Source organism: Phocoena phocoena, chromosome 7, assembly GCF_963924675.1.
Source record: "Phocoena phocoena chromosome 7, mPhoPho1.1, whole genome shotgun sequence".
Classification (NCBI taxonomy): Eukaryota; Metazoa; Chordata; class Mammalia; order Artiodactyla; family Phocoenidae; genus Phocoena; species Phocoena phocoena.
In genome coordinates, this window is record NC_089225.1 from 108,039,025 (window position 1) to 108,060,724 (window position 21,700).

General features: G+C 47.0%; 1 protein-coding gene across 1 annotated transcript in view; it reads left to right on the forward strand.

Moving 5' to 3' along the window:
• The window catches only part of EFHD1 (EF-hand domain family member D1), a 38,413-nt gene extending 17,187 nt beyond the window's left edge, over positions 1-21,226 (forward strand). Inside the window, exons 2-4 of the mRNA XM_065880801.1 lie at positions 4,748-4,895; positions 11,817-11,951; positions 19,925-21,226. Coding sequence (XP_065736873.1) covers positions 4,748-4,895; positions 11,817-11,951; positions 19,925-20,059 — 418 coding nt within the window. The 3' untranslated portion in view covers positions 20,060-21,226. The remainder of the gene's footprint in view (positions 1-4,747; positions 4,896-11,816; positions 11,952-19,924) is intronic.
• The last annotated feature ends 474 nt before the right edge of the window (positions 21,227-21,700 follow it).

Sequence of the window (21,700 nt, forward strand, 5' to 3'; positions counted from 1 at the left end):
ATTGATTGATTGATTGGCTGTGTTGGGTCTTTGCTGCTGCGCGTGGGCTTTCTCTAGTTGCGGCAAGCAGGGGCTACTCTTCCTTGCCGTGCGCAGGCTTCTCATTGCGGTGGCCTCTCCTGTTGCGGAGCACGGGCTCTAGGTGCACGGGCCTGAGCAGTTGCGGCACACAGACTCAGTAGTTGTGGCTCATGGGCTCTAGAGCGCAGACTCAGCAGCTGTGGCATACGGGCTTAGCTGCTCCGCGGCACGTGGGATCTTCCCGGACCAGGGCTCGAACCCGTGTCCCCTGCATCGGCAGGCGGATTCTTAACCACTGCGCCACCAGGGAAGCCCAGGGGCTACTCTTGGTTGCGGTGCGTGGCCTTATTGCGGTGGCTTCTCTTGTTGCGGAGCATGAGCTCTAGGCACACGGGCTTCAGTAGTTGTGGCTCATGGGCTCAGTAGTTGTGACTCGCGGGCTCTAGAGCACAGGCTCAGTAGTTGGAGTGCATGGGCTTAGTTGCTCCACGGCATGTGGGATCTTCCTGGACCAGGGCTCGAACCCGTGTCCCCTGCGTTGGCAGGCGGATTCTTAACCACTGCGCCACCATGGAAGTCCCCCGGCCCTTTCTTCTGTCTGGGATTTGCCCACCGAGGTGGTGTGCTTTTGCTCCCAGGCACATTACTCACCAAAGTGGTCAAACCAAAATTTCCTGCCTATTGAAAGAAATTGGAATTCCTTTTAACCTGTCACCCAGACTTTGCCAAGGCCCTTTCTCACATATTTGTCCTCTTTCTTAGGCCTGGAGAATGTTTCCGGCTTGAGGGCCTAAAAGAGGTTTTCCGACCCTTCTTGACTCTTCTCAGTTAGAACCCCAGAGAAATGCCAGGGATAAGGTCTCCGAGCCCCTCTCTGCCATGGCCCCATCTCGACTGCCGGTTGTGCTGGGAAGGCTGAGCTAGCTGTGTTCCTGTCCCTGCTGGGTGAGGACGAATTCCTGCCTTGTTCCCTGACCTTTCCTTATCTTGCCCCAATTCACCTCCTGTTCCTGGGGCCCCCTCCCCTCTCTTTACCCCTGAGCTTTTCAGCTGCTCTCGTCCTCCCTTCACTTTCCTTCCTTTCTTCTCTGCGTTCAGACCCCGAACCTCTGCGTTTGCTCGGAAAGATCCACATCTTAAATTCATCCCCCGTCGTGGCTTCAGTCTCCTCTGCAGACTTCGCAGGGACATGCGCTGTGCGCTGAGCAGCAGGCAGAGGACATTCGTTCACAATCTCGGCCTGGAGGGGAGCATAGGGGCCTTTTAACGACGGGCTGCCTTCCTAAGGTAGAATTGCCTGAGGAGCGCTTCCCAAAGAGTTTTCCTTGGAACACTCGATAGCTTAGACGTGCCTCCTCCAGTGGAAAATCCCTGAACACAGAGGACTGTGTGGTCTGATGAGTCTGGGTGCTGTTTCCCTCTGGTAAGTTTCAGACACGTGACCATATGGAAGGCTCTGGAAAGTTCCACACTAAAGACGCCTGTTTACTTTGACTAGGATTCCCTGTAACAGAGACCGTCCCTCCGGCCTGTTTGTAAGAGCTCTTCTCACCTCAGGTCTTGTGTTAGCTGTTTTTGCCAGAAAGGTCTTCCTTGTGCTTGGCTAATACCCGTCTCTGTCATGCCCCCACACAGAGCCCAGTTCTGGCCGTCACCAGCTTGCTGAGATCCTTTGGGCCTAGATTCTGTCACAGCTTTGTGTCACCAGCAAATCTGTTAGTCAGCACTCTTCCTAGGTGGCCCTACACCTAACAGGCAAGCCGCTGAATTGTATGGGCCTCTACTCCTGCCTGTCGTTCCCCCAGAAGCCTAATAGAGGGGGCTTGCTGACTCTGGTAGAGATAATAGGTCAGTCATCACAGTTTTCTGTTGGACCAGCTTGACTACCCTGTTTCAAAAGCCAATGAGCATATGACCTAGCAATTCTACTCTTGGTTATATGCCCAAGGGGAGTGAAACCAAATGTCTACATAAAAACTTGTATGTGAGTACCCATAGCAGTATCATTGATCACAGCCATAAGTGGAAACAACACAAACATCTATAAGCAGGTGAATGGATAAACAAAATGTGTATATTTATACGATAGAGTATTATTCAGCAATGAATAAGAAGAGTAAAGTACTGATTGACGTGTGCCACAAGCTGGGTGAACTTTGAAAACGTTATGCTAGGTGAAAGAAGCCAGACACGGGAGGTCGCGTGTCGTATGATGCCGTTTATATCAAGTGTCCAGAGTAGGCAAAACCATAGAGACAGAAAGCAAACTGGTAGTTGCTATGGGCCGGGGAGAGGGGCATGAGGAACGACTGCTACAGGGCATGGATTTCTTTTCGGGGTGACGAACATGTTGTGGAGTTAGATAGCGATGATGGCTGTACAACCTTGCAAATATGCTAAAAATCACTGAGTTGTGCAATTTTAAAAGAGTGAATTTTATGGTATGTAAATTATATCTCAATAAAGCCATTACTTTAAAAAGAAGTGGGGACTTGTCTGGCGGTCCACACTTCTACTGCAGGGGGCATGTGTTCGATCCCTGGTCGGGGAACTAAGATCCCTCATGCTGTGCGGCGCGGCCAAAAAAAAAAAAAAAAAAACCAAAAAAACCTGTAAAAAGAAGTTAAAAACCAAGATGAGGCCAATCCTCTAATCACCTTTAGGGGACCCCTGGCAATCATTCTTTTAAGTGCCATCCCTTGATAATACTAGATCCTGGGCTGGTCCATCTGTGATTCATACACTCTGCCCGCTTCCTGGAAACCACACTGGAGCACCTGTCTTGTCCTTCAGGGTCCTCAGAGCTCACCAACAGGATTCCAGGGGTATTGTCTGTGTCTTTTAGCATCTCATCTCGCAGAGTGATCCTTCCAGGCAGGGAGGGAGTGGGACCCCAGCGGGAGCGCAGACCTGCTTAGCACAGAGGGCAGACTGGTGCTGCCAGCGATGAGATGAGAGGAAGAAGGGGCGGCTCCCCAGCTCCAGGGGACAGAAAAGGCCACCGAGGAGGGTGGGTGGAGGTACGTTCTGGGTGGGAGGAATGGCATGAGTCGGCCACTGTGGCTGGAGCAGGGCACACTGGGAAGTACTGGGCCTCATCTCCAGCATGACCACATGGGCTTCAAAATACCACCAGCCCACAGGGTTAGATTTCTGGCTGCCCACAGGCTACATTTCTTGGCGGCTGGTACAGTGATTCCTAACAATGGTGGTTTCTTTTGTGGAGCTGGGGCTGGGGGGTGATAGACAGTGAGGAAGCCTGTTTTGTTTGTCTGTTCATGTGTTTGATTTTTACGTTTTACCATCTTAACCGTGTAAGTGTTGAGATCAGTGTACGTTCACATTTTCGTGTAGCCCTCGCCACCGCCCATCTCCAAGACCTTTTCCTCATCCCAAACTGAAACTCGAACCCGTGAAATAATAACCCCCTCCACCCCCCGCTTCCCCTGGTCCCTGATAACTACCTTCTGTCTCTATGAATTCTAGATACCTCATAGAAGTGGAATTATGCAGCATTTGTCCTTTTGTGTCTGGCCTATTTCAACCATAGCATAATGTTGACAATGTTCCTCCATGTTGTAGCATGTATTAGAATTTCATTTTTTAAATGGCGAATAATATTCTGTTGTGTAAATATATCATACCCCACTGTATGGATGTATCTCATTTTGTTTATCCGCTCATCTGTCAGTGGACACTCGGGTTGCTGCTGCCTTTAGGCTATTATGAACGGATTTGTTTCTTAAAGCATGATGTGCATACCTGAGCAACAAGTGATCTCTGGGGAGCAGAAAATGGGATGGACTTGACGGGAGAAGAGCCAGCGAGTCTGTGAGGAAGCTCCACAATAGCCCGAGTGTATAGAGGAGGGCGGGGGTGGTGGAGTGACGGGGCGGAAGGACAGAAGGCTGAGGAGGGCTCCACGGGGCTGACCAGGCACTCGGGAGTAGAGGGCAGGGCCAGGACCCCTGCCATGGGGAGGCAGGGATCGTTTCCTGCGGGTGGCTCGGGGGTGGGGGGACAGACAGTAGAGGTGCTGGCTCTGTGTCGAAACTTGGCCAGGAGGGCAGAGCCACCACCCCGCTCATCTGTGACACACAGGTGTGACGGTTCAGACCTGGAGACTAGACTGTGAGCTGGAGGGCAAAGCGTGAAACCGCAGTGCTGGGGCCAGGCCTGACTCACAGCCCAGCACCAGGACGGGAAGCAGTTTCCAGAGACAGGAGACCAGAAGACGAGCAGAGGGGTTGGTGGAACTGGGGGTAGCGGAGACCCAGGGGCCGGTGACCAAGGGGAGGCTTCCAGAACTGTCAGTTGCTCTACGTAATAGCGTGGGTGCGTGGGGCGCCCTGCAGCAGCTATTCTATCGTCCAGCATCAGGAGGTCAGTTGATGTTCGTTGACCCAAACTGGGAAAAATCAAGGGAGACGAGCATGTTTTTCATCCTCAAGAAACTTATGGCCTAATTAAGGAGTTGAAAGACATGAAAACACTCCTGCAGTACAAGACCCACTTTGAGTCATATCCTGCAGAGCCCCAGAGGTGTTGGAGGAGAGAGAGGGGACCCTTCCAATGCAATGACTCTGGTGGGCACTGCAAGGCAGGAGTCTTTTGAGTCATTTTTCAGTAAATAAGGCCAAAAGCATTACACATTTGGTAGATTAACAAGTGTCCTTCGGTCCTGGCCATGGCCATCCCTCACCAGCGCCCTGCCTTTGACCTACAGGTATGATGCCGGAAGGGATGGCTTCATTGACCTGATGGAGCTGAAGCTGATGATGGAGAAGCTGGGGGCCCCCCAGACCCACCTGGGCCTGAAGACCATGATCAAGGAGGTGGACGAGGACTTTGATGGCAAACTCAGCTTCCGTGAGGTACCTGTGTCCTGCTGGCCCTGAGCCCCTGGAGGAGGGGGGTGGCCCTGAGAGGACTCGCAGATTTACCATCCCCCGGAGTGCAAATGGCTTTGGCCTCTCTTGAGTGCTGCTTGGATATTTAACCTACAGTTCTGCTTTTTAAAATAAATTTAAGGATCTAGTGAACCGCAGTGCTGGCATGAAAAAATGCTGAGCAAGCAGATTGAAAGTCAGTGTGGGTAGGATAACCTCATTTGGGTAAAATGGTAAGTACTGAGAAATCTGGAGGGATGTTCACCAAAATATTCATTGTGGATGTTTGTGGGTGCAAAGTGTTGGTGGTTTTATAATTTTATACTTAAAAATATATATTTAAACTGTTAATTTTATAAGAGGCATTTAAAAATAGTAAAAAAAGAGAAAGAAAGAAAGAAAAAAGAAATTATACAAAGGGTCTTACTCTGTGCCCATGGACCTTCCCCTCCAAACAGGTCCAAGGATGGGTTTTTTTTGGTCTTTGAAACCCTGAAATTGTGTTCGTACAGTTATCTTCCTGGAAAAGCACATGGAGTCACCTGATCCCCCAATGGATGAAAACCTCAGCCATTTTTATTTTGGGGAATAAATCTCAAGACCATTGGGTTTCTTCCATGGCAAGGATGCAGCTCCACAAGGAAGGGAATTCCATGTTTTGTGTGTTTGAGTCTTGTGGAAAGGTTTTTAGATATGTCAGTGACCTGTTATTAGAATAACTTTAGCGACACCATCCAGGCTAAAGGCTTGGACATTAGCCCAGCTGCTGTGGTCTCATTTTCAGTCGTGTCTCTTTGGGGGCCCTTGGGAGTTGAGAGAAGAGAGGACTGTTCTTGTCTCCTGGTGTCTAACCTTTGTTATTCCAGGAAGAGTGGAGTGCAGGCATCCTGGTTTCTGAGAGTGAGAACTTGAGCCGAATACTGGTCATCTTTCCAGTAGATAGGGCCTTTGGATGCTCTCACTGGGGGTCTCTGCAGCTGACCTAGCAGCCGTGAGTCCCTTCCCCAGCTGGCCTTACCTCTCACTGCCCACAGATCAACTCCAGAATCTCCCATCTCTTCCTTTCCTGAACTGGCACATATGGAGATGGATCACGAAAACCTGTGTTCGGCATAGCCCTCAAGATAATCTGGTACCAGACTTCTCATTTCAAGGCTAAGGAGCTAGAAGACCAAAAGGGTCAACACTTGCCTGAAATCAGGTCCCAGCTCAGGGCTGGGCCTGGGTTACAGCCTCCCCCCATCATTCACCACATTCAACTGCCCAGCTGCCTCTCTGTCTCCCTCGCCTCTCATTTGGTTCCTTTGTATCATTCATACATCACGCTGGGCATTGGCTCTTTCCAATCTGGGTACCCCTGGAGTATAGAAGGTAAAGGATCATGCCTTGGCAAAGCTTTGGAGGCAAGGTTGGGGAAAGAACTTCTACCGCAAAGTTGTGACCTCTGGAGGACAGAAATTGAGGGTGCTTAGAAAGTCTGTGCAAGTCAGCAACTGAGCTAAGACACAGTCCGTCCCCCTGTTTTACCCAGGAGCCACCCAAATGTGCCCCTCTCTGCATCCAAGATGCTCAGTTAGCTTTTGGTTAGCTGCTGGCTTGGCCATTTCGCCCAGACGGTGGACATCAGAGGCTTAGACATCTCCAAAGGGTTTTGTTGTGGGTCCTCAACCTGCCTACAGGCCTTCAGTGACATTCACATTCAGTCTTTTGTCAGTTCAGAGCCCCACTGTGGTCCCAGCTCTAGGAGTTGTACCCAGAGGTACAGGATTTGGACATACAGATGCATTTGCCATTAATACTCCACAGTCTAACCTCCTGCTCTTAGTATTTCACTCCGCTGGTTTCTGCACATGTTGTAAGCCACTAGTGGGCCGATGCTGTGTTTGTGTAACGAAAAGAGACTTATAGCCCAACCTCCATCTTCCACACAGAGCTGCATAACTGCAACAAGTTATTTTACTTCTCAGCTTCAGTTTTTCTGTCCTTAAATTAGGGCTGTTAATAGCTTTTGCTCAGGACTGTTTCGAGAACCAAGTTCTCTTTCTATGCCTCCATCAGTTAGAGCTCTTGATTGCAAGTGAGGGAAAGAGAATGCTAGCTAATTTAAATAAGAAAAGAACAAACAGCTATTGGCTTACATACCTGGGAGATGAAGAAGTGGAAGTGTTTTAGTCACAAGTAATCCAGGGTCTTCCTCTTGCCGTATCTTGAATGTGCTTTTTTCTGTGTCCACCTCATCTTTTCTTTCCAAATAAGGTGTTGTCCCTGGCATATGACAAGATGGCTGCTGGCAGCTCCAGGCTACATTGTCCCAGGGGATAGAGGGCTTCTTTATCCCAGAGTCCTTACCAGTCTCAGGAGAAGGCTTCTGATTGGCCCTAATAGGGATACATGCCCACCTCCTGGACCAGTCATTGAATCCAGGGTACTGTGATTGGCTAGATCCAGGTCATGTGCCATGAGGCACCATAGTCAACAGCTCCACCATCATCACAGGTGTTCTCATGACCTGGCACTTAGTAGGTGCTTGGTGAGTTTGTATTCCCTTTCTTTTTCTTTGGATTAACTCAACTGAAGTGAGTTATATCTAAATAAAAGCTACTTTCCCCCAACATACAAGGAAATTGATCTTTCTTTTAAACCATTTCTCTTCAATTATGAAAATAATATCTGCACACAAGGGGCATTTTAGAAGATGGCATGTATGAAACCATTAAAAATGATGACATATTCAATAGCACAGTGTTTGATGACCAGAGAACACATGTTGACAATGTAAAAAGCAGGGAAAAAAGCAGATTTCCAAACTGTATATAAAATATAATTGTTTAGGGCTTCCCTGGTGGCGCAATGGTTAAGAATCCACCTGTCGATGCAGGGGACATGGGTTCGAGCCCTGGTCTGGGAAGATCCCACGTGCCGCGGAGTAACTAAGCCCGTGCACCACAACTACCGAGCCTGTGCTCTAGAGCCCACAAGCCACAACTACTGAAGCCCACGTGCCTAGAGTCCGTGGCTCTGCAACAAGAGAAGCCACCACAATAAGAAGCCTGCACACCGCAACAAAGAGTAGCCTCCGCTCTCTGCAACTAGAGAAGGGCTGCACGCAGCAATGAAGACCCAACACAGCCAAAAATAAATAAATAAATACTTTTAAAAAGAAGTAATCATTAAAATAAATAAATTAATTCAAAAAATAAAATATAATTGTTTGCATTTATGGTTTATGTACGTGTATAGACATGTGGAAGAAGTCATAAGGATGGACCAGAGTTAGCAGTTCTATGTCCATAACTGTAGGGATCTAGAATCCTATTCCAGGCACTCACCACCTCATTCTCCTTTGGAGGCAGACAGCAAGACCTTAATATCCTCCCCTCTTTTTCTTGTAGTCCTTATTAATTCCATTACACCTGTCTCAAAGTGAATTGCTCCAAGACCAGATGTGTGGTAGTTTTGTACAAAGGCTGGATAAAGGGTTTACTATATTCCATATTATTACTGAGAACTGTAGGTCCTGTTTTCTCTTCCCACCTTACCCTCTCTGGGGTGGGTCCCTGGCAGCCCTGGTTGTACTGGGTTGCACCCTTGCCTGTTCATGGTTGATTGGACCATGGATGGACCTCTGGCTAGACTAGGTCAGTTGGATTCCCTATCTGGGAATTTGAAACTGGGGCTGAAGTACTGCACTTTGGCTGTGCAGGTGGCTCTTCCCATAAGAATAACTCAATGTGGGGCATCCATTTCCTCCCACGTGGTCCAGACACAAGAGCTCAAGAGGGAATGTTGCCTCCAATCCTGAGAACATTGCCTCTCCCTGTTCCATTCCTCTTCCAGGTCACTGTATTTTACCCTTGGGTTTTTGAGACATCCTTTCTGTATAATGAATACCTCCTTTTTACTTAAGCCAACAAGTGTGTTTCTGTCACTTGCCATCTAAGAGCTCTAACTAATGTGGGGAAGTGTTTGCATCATCAATCAGAGCCATGAAATTTAAAATTTCCTTAAATTTGGGACTTCCCTGGCGGTCCAGTGGTTAAGACTTCGCCTTGCAGTGCAAGGGGTGAAGGTTCGATACCTGGTCGGGGAGCTAAGATCCCACATGCCTTGCGGCCCCAAAAAACCAAACCATAAAACAGAAGCAATATTGTAACAGATTCAATAAATACATTAAAAATGGTCCACATCAAAAAAATCTTTAAAAAAATTCAATCAAAAAACAATTTCCTTAAATTTATCAGAAGCATTTGACAGCTTGCGTCTGAAAGTGCTTTTTAGCTTTGTTGGTTCTCTCTGTTTCTTTGTTTTCTGCCTCTCCTTCCCTCCCCCCTCTTTGCTCAGAGTCACAGCTAGGACACTTTCCAATTCTCTACAACATACCAGTCTTTGTGGACTATAAATAGGAAGACAAACAAGGCTGGGCAGTTGGAGAAATTGTCATTCAGGGGTTGGGGATTGTAATACACTAAATGGGAAAGTCTGGCGTGCTTTAGGGAAGGCTGAACATTTTCAGGTTGAGCTGGATTTTTTTTTTCTTCTTTAACTGGCTGGGGCCGGGGGGACCCCTAAGTTAGGACAGAGCTGCTGGCGGTCATCCGCTGAGCTGGCAGAGTAAGAGTGAGCGCACGTAGCCGGGACCCTTGAGGAATACTTTGAGTCTTTCCGTAAACACCAACATTGTCATCTCTGCTGCAGATGTGAGAAAAATGAGTTTCAGAGATGAAGAGACACCCCCTCCCCGTCAGGTCACTTGGACTGCTGCTAGGCTGGGGGCAGTGTTCCATCTTTCCTAAGCTGCCTCCCTGGTATGGAGGGGCTATCTGTTTTGTGTTTACCGTACGGAGCATTGGGGAGGGGGGTGGCTTCTGTAACTAAGTGCTTTAAGGATGGGCAGGGTACTGAGGGATGGATGGGTATTTTACTCCTTCTTTCTGCCCGAGGCTCACGTTTGCAGTGCTGAAGTCTTGGCTCCTTCAGGCTCTTCCATGAGAGCCCGACCACCACCGTCCCCCTGCCCCCTTGTCCCCCATCCTACTCTTGGGGGGGGCCTCACCTCCTTCAGTAGGCTTGATTTCCAAGGCTTCTTTGGAGCCAGTGTTCTGGCTCGGATAGTCTGCGGCAAACTGAGTCTCTGCCGGCCTCTAGTGAGAGAGTTTGAAGCTGCAGGTGGGTGAAAGTGACGTTTCTGTAGAGTCAGGCTGACCGTGGGGGCCTCCGTGAGGCTGAAAGTCCTGGAACGTCTTGCATCACCGCTTGCTTTGTATTTGGCGATGTCCACAGTGAAGTTAGGACCCCTGAAGCAAGAATTACAAAGGAGGGCTTGCCGGCAAGGCATTTTGGGGCGGTGGTGGTGGAAGCCAAGACTTTCACTTAATGAAACACGCTTCCCTTTAGGGATTAAGAGCGTTGGCAGTAAAAGACACAAGTTGGAATTTGGAAAAAGCGTGCTGAAGTTGTCTTACCTCTCACTGTGCTTTAGCTAGTGTTCTTTCCTCTTGGGGAAGACAGTCTTTAGAGGAGATGGTCATGAAAAACCCCCTGAAAACTGACATTTCACACATATTTTAGGCACTTGAAAACCTGGAGGAGCCTCTTTCTGGGATGAATCGGAATACATCAATTTTTATTCTTTCTAGATGGAAAAATAGATTATGGAAGTTGGACAGAAGATGTCTGATAGACAAATTCATGAACATTTTTTAAAGAAGAGAAGTAAAAAGCCATAAAACTTCCTTGGGGGTGATGGAAGGACTTGCAGGTGGGGGTGGGGCGGGGCAGGGACAGCTCTTTCAGGTTGGCCTATTTATTTATTTAAAAATTTATTTTGCAGAGGTCTTAGTACAAGTTGGCTTTAAAGACAAATTCATTCAGGTCACATTTTGAGTCTGGAGGAAGGGGGTAGATTATTCAATAAATGATGTGGGGATCACTAGCTAACCATTTGGAAGAAAATAAGGTTAATGATAAACTTCACATGACAAATCAGAATAAATTTGAGATTAAATATTTACGCTTTTGAAAAAGTCATAAATGCAGTAGACAAGAACACAGGCAATTGCTTCTGTAACCTTGGTGGCAAGGAAGGATTTTCTAAGCATAACGTTGGTGAGAGAAAAGGAAAGCTTGATAATTTTTGAAAAAATTTTGCTGTAAACAAAATTGAAAGGGAAGTGACAGAGCTAATGTATTTGAAACATGAAGTATTTGGAACAAGGTTCTATAAAGATCTCTTAGAAAACACCAAAAAAGGTAAATAGTCTAATGCCCAAAATGGGACACAAATGGAAATGGTTCAAAACTGTCCGAAATATTGAATTATTTAGTTTTTAAAAATAGTACATACAGGTCTACTGGATTTTTTCTTTCATGGCTGTTAACTAGGATGTTGCCAATTTTTTGCTTTTACAGACAATGCTTCTTAAAGTATTGTGTAAATGGTTCTAAAGGACAGATTCCCAGCAGTGGAATTAATGATTGGTAGGGTGAAAACATTTTATCTTTCGTAAATATTTACAAAGTGCCCTCCAAAAATTTTGATTCAAGCTACACTCCCATCAACTCGATATAAGGGTGCCCATTCCCCTAAATCCTTGTGGAAAAATAGGCAGCTTTGGTTTCTGTCTTTCTTTCTTTCTTTTTTTTTATTTTTGGCACGGGTCACGTGGGATCTTAGCTCCCCAAACAGGGATCGAACCCACGCCCCCCGCAGTGGAAGGGCAGAGTCTTAACCTCTGGACCATCAGGGAATTCCCCATGTTTTCAGCTTTGACAAAATAATTTGTCACATGGACACATATACACCCCTTTTAATAGGCTTGCCTATAATGACCCTAGCTCAGGCCAGAGGGGACTGCTGCGAATCTCTCGGTGATGCTGACTTTGACCCTAATCAACCTTCCCCTGTAGTTCCTGCTAATATTCCACAAGGCCGCAGTGGGGGAACTACAGGAGGACAGTGGGCTGATGGCGCTGGCGAAGCTTTCTGAGATCGATGTTGCCCTGGAGGGCGTCAAAGGTGCCAAGGACTTCTTTGAAGCCAAGGTAGGTGCCTCCTTCCTGTGCGGGGCAATCCCTCCCTCTGCGCACCCTGCCCAGCAGGAGCTCCCAGACAGCGACCAGCTCATCAACTCCCTCAGGACAAGTGAAACAGCAAGCGCTTAATCGTGTGAGCTTGTAGGGAAATGAGAGTGCGTTTGTGTGCCATCTGAAAATTAAAAGCAAAACAGGAAAACTGCCAGACGGCAAATGCATTTGATCCTGGTTTCAGATTCAAACAGGTTTGCTGGTGCAATGCTGCCAGATTGACTCTGAATCCAGACTTTCCTAAAGAATTCCTCCTTACCCCAAACCACAGTTGAGTTACTTGAACAGCTACCTGCATGTTTGCATCTTAGACACCTGTGTGTAAACAAGTGAATAATGGGGCCCAAGGAGGGTGCCTTGGTGGCTTGCCCTGAATCAGAAAAAGTATTTGCATCATTGACAATGGCTGGGAGCTGGGAAGGAATCTCCAGTGCCTGGTCTTGGAACCCTTCTGGGTGCTTCCATTCATTCACGAGTTCATACGGTCATTGAACGTTTACGGAGATTTTACCCCTGCTGGGTGCTGTCGTTTTCCTCTCCGCAGGGCACACCTGCAGAAAGGGCGATCAGGAGAGCCCTCCGAATCCCCCTTCACAGCAGTGGAGTGCAGCGGATAAGGCTACCTGGGTTCAGATTCTGCCTCCTCCACTTACTTGTCACCTGTCTGTGCCTTAGTTTCCTCATCTGTATAATGGGGTTGATAATGGGATTGCCATGAGGATTAAATGCATTCATGTGTATGAAGCGTTTAGCAAGCTCCTGGCTCACCGAGAGCACTCTGTATGTGATATGAGCTGTTGGGACGCCCTTCCACTCCAGGCAGGAGACAGCCAGCCTCTTGTGGAGTTTTGGCTTATTCCAGGAGTTTGCCCAGAGACAAAGTGTCCTTGGTGATACAGCCCAGCCTGCTCAGGCCCCTAAGCAGCACTCTCTCTTCACTTCTCTGTGACGTTGCCTTGGAGACAAGAGTCCATCATCTTTCTGCCAGTATGTAAACTGTGAATTGTGGTGGCCTCCTTATGCCTGAATCCCCTACTGCTGTCACCTGGCAGTTTCAGGGACAGGCGGACCACTCACTGCACCTTCAACACCAGCATCGTATATCCAATCTTGAAAGTGGTTTGGCCCTTCCTTCGTGACTTAACATTGGTTCAACTCAGTTCCAGAAATGCCAGGCACCAAATCAAGCTCTGGAGAAACTCACATTGATAATGATGAGTAGAGAGGAGGGATGGTGGGAAGAGTCCTCTCTATTCATTGACTGAATCACCACTTGCAGATCTCCCGAGATGCCTTGGGCAGGGGCCTGGGATTGAAACCCAAAGTTAACAGGACTCTGTTTTCAGCACGCTGCTGTAGCTCGATATGCCGAGCGCTCAAGTCTGTATGGAGTGTCTGGGAATGTCTTATCTGGGCATTCCCAACCTTTTATAACCTGGCTGTGATCCCAGCTCCACCCTTCTTCACCCCTATGCACAGTTCTTCAAGTACTGCCACGTCTTTTCACAACGGGGCCGATACCTGCTGTTTCCTCTGCCTGGCATGTCCCACCCAAATGCTTCTTCCATGAGAACTCTACTCTTTCTATCAAACCCACCTTAAAGAGCTGCCTCTTCTTGGCGGCTTTTCCTGACTCTCGGGGCTGAGACTGTCCATGCTCTTCCGGGTGCCTCTATTATGAATGGAAGCAGTATTATAATTTATCTGTTCAAGGCATTCTTGGACGCTCTTGGTAAGAGTATAAATTGACCCAACTTTTTGGAGAGCAGCTTGGGGCCGGCTGTTAACATTTCATATCCTTCACCTCTGGAAATCTGCCTCGAGGATTTTATCCTTCAGAGATACTCATGAAAATGCGCCTAGATGTATAGACAAGGATTTTCATACAGTATTGTTATAACAGAGGAAAATTGGAAACAACCAAAACTTCCACTACCGGGTAGTTGAGTCCACTGTGGTACACCCACACATTTGTACACCCTGCAGCTCTCAAAGAATGAGTTGCAGCTGCATTCATGTGTGGACCGATGTCCCGAATGAATTAGGCAAAACAGTATATTTGAAACCCAATTTCATTAAACAGTTAAGTACAACCTGGATAATTATATACTAAAGTATTAGTAATAGTGATGTCAGAGGAACTTAGTTTCTATAATTTTGTAAGGTTTTGTAATGTGTGTGCATTATCTTTACAACAAGGAGAAAAGATGAAAAGAATAACAATAGAATTTTTTGTGTTTATACGTCTGCCTCCTCACCCACAGATTCAAAGGCAGGTGTGTTATGTTTGTAATTATAGTGCCTGACTAATAATGGCTCTCAGGAAACGTTTGCATGAATGACGAATGGAAGGAATTATTGCCCAGGTTTGGGAGAAGGCCATAAAGGAGCTGACATTTGCACAGATGTTCAGAGATGAATGGGGATTCGCCTTGTAATCAGGGAAGGGAAGGCGTTCCTGGCGTGGAAACAGCAAGAGCAAAGGCTCCAAGGCATGGCGGGGGGGTGGGGGGGGAGTGTCTGGAGGCTGGCCTCTGTCCATACTGGATGCAGTTGGACAGGAGGCTCTGGGCTCCCCTGAGGGCCAGGCCTTCCCCAGACCGCCGATCACCAGAATTATCTGCCAACCAGCTTCCCAGACCTCACCCAACTCTACCTGGGCTCTGCAGGTGGATCCAGTGCATAGCCAGGCTTGGAGGGCAGGGCCTTGATGTGATCAGCGGTGGGCACGATGGGGACAGACTTGCCCCGGGGGAGGCTGGACTCAGGGAGGCCTCCGTAGATGGCTGGAGAAGAATTGCAGGTCCGATGAAGAGCATGACAAAGGGGCTGGGGAGGAGGTAAGGATGAATCCCCAACTCCCTAGAACTCTCAGTATTTATGACCACTTGATTGGAGGTGGAAATTATAATGTCACGAGGTTATTGGAGTTGTGTGGCCGGGGGTTGATGTTTAAAAAAATCAAGACAGGACCCATGCCCGTGAATGTGAATGGTTTATGGAGGAAAAGTCATAAGCTGGGTTTTTACTAGGTCCAAGGTGACTTCAGGCAAGGGAAGATCTGCCCCTTCGTCGGAAGGGTACCCTGTTGGTTGTTTTAGCGCCCCTCCTACCCAAGCCTCTTTAGATTTGGGTATTTTTCTTTCTAGTATTTCTCACTACCTGGCATATACTTATTGATTGTCTGCAAACACAGTAAAAAAGAAAGACCTTGTGCCTTTTGTTTGCTAATAGTTTCTGCTCAGGTTCTGTTGGACAGAATTTGGCCACACCCAGCTAAATGGGAGGCTACAAAATGCCTTTTTTTTTTTTTCTGGGGATCCATGTGCCCAGTTGTAATTCTGCTACTAAGGAAGATGAGCATACTAGATACTGAGAGTCATGGAATAATCTCTTCCACACTTGTCCACACCTGAACAAACCGCTGGCAAGGGCTGGAGTATCTACCCTGATTGGATTTGCTCCTCGAGCCCAGGGGTGAGGTCAGTCTCCCCTAGACCCTTGGGCCATGTGCCAGGGGAGCATCTCATAGAAAGAAAGAAGGAGGAAATGGATGTTTCATGGACACTCAGCCACACAGACCACGGGAGCTATCTATCTTCGCAAGATACAAGCTGAAACCCCAGAACTAGAGGGAATTGACCAAGGGCAGAAGGTAATGGTGACTGGACTGTGGGAAAGGAAGTAACCAGAGATACAAGGAAACCCTGGAGAAAATGCAATTTTGGAGGCCAGGAGCAGTTTCAAGAAGAGATTGAATCAGATGAGGCCAGAGCAGAGGTCTTGGGTCCAGCAAATGGGTCAGTGGAGATTTTTGAGAGATGAGGTTCACTGTGGAGGGCAGATTGTAGCAGGGTAAGAGGTGGGTGGGAACTGGAGGGAAAGAGCCCTGATGGCTGCTTTTCTGTCTAGAAGGTTGGCAGAGGGGCCTGGACAACGTGCGGATGGTAGCTTAGGATCAGGAAAGAACTTCTGAGTTTTGGGGTTTCTTTTTAAAGCCTAGGGAAGATAGATGTTGGTGTGTTTTTATGTCACAGGGAAGTGATCCAGGGAGAAGAAAACATGAAGATAAAAAAAGGAAGGGGTGATTGATGGGACAAGGACTTGGGGATCACGGAATCAAGAGATGAGGCAGACTTTTAATGTGGAGAAGAAGGAGCCCAAGTAAAGTTATTGCAAAGGGCCCCCAACCCTCCTCTGACCTGGCCAGGAATGGGCAGGTGGGGTGACTGACAAACGCGTGAGTGCTGATGATGATTGGCCAGACCCTCTGCTGAGTGCTTCAGATTCATGTTTTATCTAATGCTCACACAATCACCCTGGAGGTAGGTGTTACTGACCCACTTTGCAGATGAGGAAATTGAAGCTTAGACAGTGGTTTGTTGATAAATGTTAAGCAAATGGCTGTCTGGACAAACTGTATATATATATGCCCAAGTTTATTATAAATATATTTTGCAGATATAAAAGATATGCAGCACACAATTTGCAAATAATAAAATATAGACTATTTTAATTGTAGATTCCATATAGCCTACTGATTCTTTTTTAAAAAATAAATTTATTTATTTTATTTATTTTTGGCTGCTTTGGTTCTTCGTTGCTGTGCGCTGCTCTCTCTAGTTGCGGCGAGCGGGGGCTAGTTCCCCGATAAGGGATCTAACCTGTGCCCCCTGCAGTGGAAGTGCGGAGGAGTCCTAACCACTGGACAGAGCAGGAATCCCCCTTCGCTGGACCCTTGCATCTGTAGGCAGCCTATGATTGCAACTGACAAAAGAATGTAGTTCCGGGGACTTCCCTGGCAGTCCAGTGGTTAAGACTCTGTGCTTCCAATGCAGGGAAAACAGGCTCGATCCCTGGTTGGGGAACTAACACATCCCACATGCTGTGTGGTGCAGCCAAAAAAGAAAAATGTAATTCCAACATGAATGTTGGTTGGTATTTTGTTTAAAATTAATTTCTAAGAAAAAAGTGAAAAGACATATATCAGAACTTCATTCAGTCATCAATGACGTGAGCAACATCTTCGCTGAATTTGATAATAGTTTTCAAATATTGGAAGAACATTCTCCCCATCTTGGAGCTATTCACAATGTAAAGGCTACAAACACTACACATGTTTAAGTTTAAACTTAAAAACATGTTTAACATTTTTCCATCACTTTCTTAAGAAAAGATTGTCTAGACAGTCAATGAAACAATAATCAAAACGCTTGTTTGTAGCATAGTTGTTCCAAGATGTAAATACTCCCACTGGGGTTGCTTTCAAGCTACCAACAGGATGCTGTCGAACGCAGAGTTGGGAAGATTCAAGGTAGCATGTCATCATATAGGATTTCCACCTTAGAGGTATAACAGACATAGGTAACCTCAAGAACGCAAATAATAGTAAAATGTAGTAAAATAATCAGGAAGTGATGACTTTTAAGTATGTATTACTTTTGTTTGTAATATAATTCATTTAATTGTGAAAGTATATAAATCTAATTTTTAACAGCAGCTATATATATTTTTTTTAGCGGCTATATTTTTTAAGATTTTTTTGTTGTAAACTTTTTTTTTTGGCTGCGTTGGGTCTTTCATTGCTGTGCGTGGGCTTTCTCTCATTGCGGTGAGCCGGGGCTACTCTTGGTTGCGGTGCGCGGGGTTCTCACTGCGGTGGCTTCTCTTGTTGCGGAGCACGGGCTCTAGGCACGCGGGCTTCAGTAGTTGTGGCACACGGGCTCAGTAGTTGTGGCTCACGGGCTCAGTAGTTGTGGCTCACGGGCTCCAGAGTGCAGGCTCAGTAATTGTGGTGCATGGGCTCAGTTGCTTCACAGCATGTGGGATCTTCCCAGACCAGGGTTCAAACCCGTGCCACCCCTGCATTGGCAGGCGGATTCTTAACCACTGTGCCACCAGGGAAGTCCCTTAAGATTTTTTTGATATGGACAATTTTTAAAGTCTTTACTGAATTTGTTACAATATTTCTTCTGTTTGTTATGTTTTGGCTGTGAGGCATGTGGGATCTTAGCTCCCCAACCAGGGATCAAACCCGCACCCACTGCATTGGAAGCCAAAGTCTTAACCACTGGACCACCGGGGAAGTCCCTAACAATGGCTATATTTAACAACCAGTTCATAAAATTCCTGAAAATCAAACAACTGGCTTGCAAGCAGGCACCAGCCAGTACACCTCTGAGCCTAGAGATGTTCAATGAAGCGCCCAGGGTCTCACTTCCAGAAGCACAGGGAAAGGGGGAAGGATAAAATGGGTGGGAGAGGAGTCCAGAGTGGACGGACTGCGTTCGTCTGTGTTTTCTAAATGAGGGAGGAGGTGGGCTGCTGAGAGTGGCAGGATCCTTAAAGGCTGTGGCTGATCTTCGGATGACCGCTGTGGGGAAAGAGGTGGGAGGAGGAGGGCTTTACTGAAGGCCCAGCCCAAACTGCAAATCCTCACCTCCCAGTGGGTCCAGACACCGTCCTTGTGAGACTTCTAAGAAAAACACGTTCTCAGCCTGCAAGCAGGAACAAAGTCCTTGGTCCAAGGGCAGCACTTGGCAGACTGGGAGGGGAGAGGTGAAGTGTGTCAGGCAGAAGTTCAGGTCCTAAAAAAAAGAAGTGCAGGTCCTGGGAGTTGGAGGTACTGTGACAGGTGTGTTGCAAAGATTGGTCAGGCATCCTTTTCGGGTTAGAAAGTAAACTAGGGCAAGGCCAACACACTAGAGAATGGGAGTGTGAACCCTGGTTGTAGGGTTCTATGGATGCTTGGGGAGGCTGGGTAGATAGTAAACTCCAACGTGGACTTCTCGCCAGAGTCAAGGAAGAGCAGTCTCTGTTGAAATTTTTGATGACATCAAAATTTAAATATTTGTATGACCCGAGATACCTTGAAGTTAAAAGACAAACAAAAGACTAGAGGAAAGTAACTGAAGAAAAATATATAATGGGGGACTAAACCTAAATTATGTAAAGAATTGCAAATTAAAGGAAAAAAAAAACACAACTGAATAGAAAAACGGGCAGAGCATACAAATGGGTAATTCACCAAAGAGGAAATAAAAGAAGGTGCCAATTTTTTTGCCTATCAGATTGGCAAACAGGAAAAAGGTTAATGATAAGCGTTGGTAAGGTTGGGAAATGAGCGCTTGCATTCCGTGATGGTGGGGTGCAAACTGGAACAGCTGTTTGGAGAGCAGTTTAGCAGTCTTTATTAAAAATAATGTACATGCCCAACATGTTTGCAAATTCTACCAAATTGATGAGACACACAGAGAGGGGAAAAAAAAAAGAATCAGTCCTAGAATAGAGGATAAAGATGGATTTATCTGATACTGTATTATTGAAGATGGATTCATATCCCATTCACAACGCCAACAAAAACATTCAGTATTTGGAAGTAAATTTAGAAGGATTGATTCAGAGAAAGCTGAAAATTTTAGTTGGTAACATTAAAAAAACCCAAAACAACCAGTACTGAATGAAAACTGAGTCATTCAGGGAAAACTGTACATTATAAAGATATCCCTTTGCCGCAGGCAGATTGATGCAATCCTATTCGAGATGCCTGCAGGAAGCTCATTTGGTTTTTGTTTTCCCCTAGAACTAAAGAATATTATTGTGAAATTAAAGGTGGAAAGTAGAAGTGGGCAATAGGCGTGGATGTTAGGGGTATCCTGAAAAAGAAGCTGAGGTGGAAAAGCCAACCCCAGCAGATAGGAAGGGGCATGTGTAACACAGCAGCAAATAAAGTGACGGTGTCCTCGCTGTTAGAAAGCAAACACTGGAAGACCAAGGGGAGGGAGTGTTGGGCGGGGGTCAGGCCCCCAACAGGACCAGGATCCCAGGTCACGTGGCTGGAGACAAGCGAATTCTGTCTGATGGGCTGCTCCCTCTGCAGGTTTCTCTTTCCTCTCTCACTCTGTTGGTCTGTCCTCGCTGTTTCTCTGCAGGTCCAAGCCTTGAACTCTGCCAGTAAGTTTGAAGCGGAGATAAAAGCAGAGCAAGATGAACGGAAGCAGGCGGAAGAGAAGAGGAGGCTCCGCCAGGCAGCCTTCCGGGAACTCAAGGCCGCTTTCAGTACATAGTTGGGCTGACCTTGACCTCTGGCCACAGCTGTGCCTCACAGATGCCCCGGGGAGACCTGGCCGGGCATCCTCACCCCAGCTGACCCTTTGCCCCAACAAGCCTTCACAACCACCACCCAGCGCAAACTCCTTAACCTCATAGGGGTGGCAGGGGGCGGCTCTCATCCCCATTTGGGAGCCCCTCCCAGAGGTTCCAGCTGCCCCCCACAAGTCCCTCTCCTGCTTGCCTTCCTCTGCCCTTCTCTGTAGCCGGAATGTGCCTCTACTTGGCAACCTTTACTTTTTCCTTGTCTCTTTCCCACTCCACAGAGTGGTCTGCTGTGTTAATTTGTACAGATACTTCTTTCTTTGGTGGTCCTCAGAGGAGATAGTCCCTGGAGGCCTATGATGCTAATGTTGCCCATTTTCTTGGGTAATCCTTTTTCTGTGCCTCTTCCCGTCATGCCCCTCTCTCCTTTGTTTCTCATCCAACTTCCCTGTTCTCATTCTTAGCCTGATCCTGCCGGGCGCTTTTGCATCTCCTGTCCTCTGATGATGGTGAGGTTTAAGGCAGGCCAGGCTGGACCACTCCCTAACCCCTCTCCAACAGGGGGCACGGCATGCTGCTGAGATGACACAAAATAGTGAAAGGATAGGAGATTCTGTTCCTTCCCATCACCTTTCTCCTGTCCTCTTAGCATCCCCCCTATATCTATCCTTTTCATTACGCTTCCCACTTCAGCCTTTTTTTCCCTACCCCTAAATACTGTGCTACTTAACTGTAAGAATGAAAGAATGATTATAAGTAATATTAATGAGTAGAAGAATTCCTGTTAACCCTGACTTTATGCAAATTATATTACAGTAGACCCCTGACATTCCCAAGTGACAAATCCTGAGCCTTTCCAAATCCCAAAAGTCATGACCATCCTCACCATCTAGCTGGTTTCCAACCTCTGCTCTAAGGTGCTGAGGTGAAGCTGTTCTTCCGCATAATTTTTTATATGTTATGAGCTCTTGGGATTGCTCACAAATATCAGGGGGTTTTTGTATTTTATAAAAGAATTTCTAACATCATATTTATTTCTTCTCTTTTTTACCTGCTGTCTCTACAAAAAAGAAAACATCTGCATTTTTACCTCACGGCTGTTCTTTTTAAATAAACAGTGCAAATGGACTTTGCCATCACATCAATGTGCTTCTAGTCTTCTGTGAATTGGAGGGGAGAGAAGGGTGTTTTCTGTGGGGGCCACATCCAGCCTAGGCTCCTGTTTCACACCAAGTCCCCGAAGTAGAGTTAGAAGTGGTGCTTAGAGGTTTGGCTTTCACTCCGGGGCACTCTGAGTACTGAGGTTGCCTGTCAGCTACTCTTCCCCTTCCCATCACTGAGGATTCTTTCAGCTGCAGGTAAAATCTGCAGCTTAATTTCTCTTGCTTCCTGGATCCCTTGAAACTCTGATGAGGACCAATGACCCTTCCCTCCCATGTATAATTCCAGGGTATTTAGGGGACCTAGGTAAAGACCCCTGGCCTAAAAGAACACCCTTAGCTCCCCAGGGAGAATAATTTCTGTTTCTGCACAAACCCAAGACCCACAATTCTCAGGCATCCTTCTTCCATGTAGGGTCACCCCAACCTCCCCACCAGAGGAAGTGGATATGA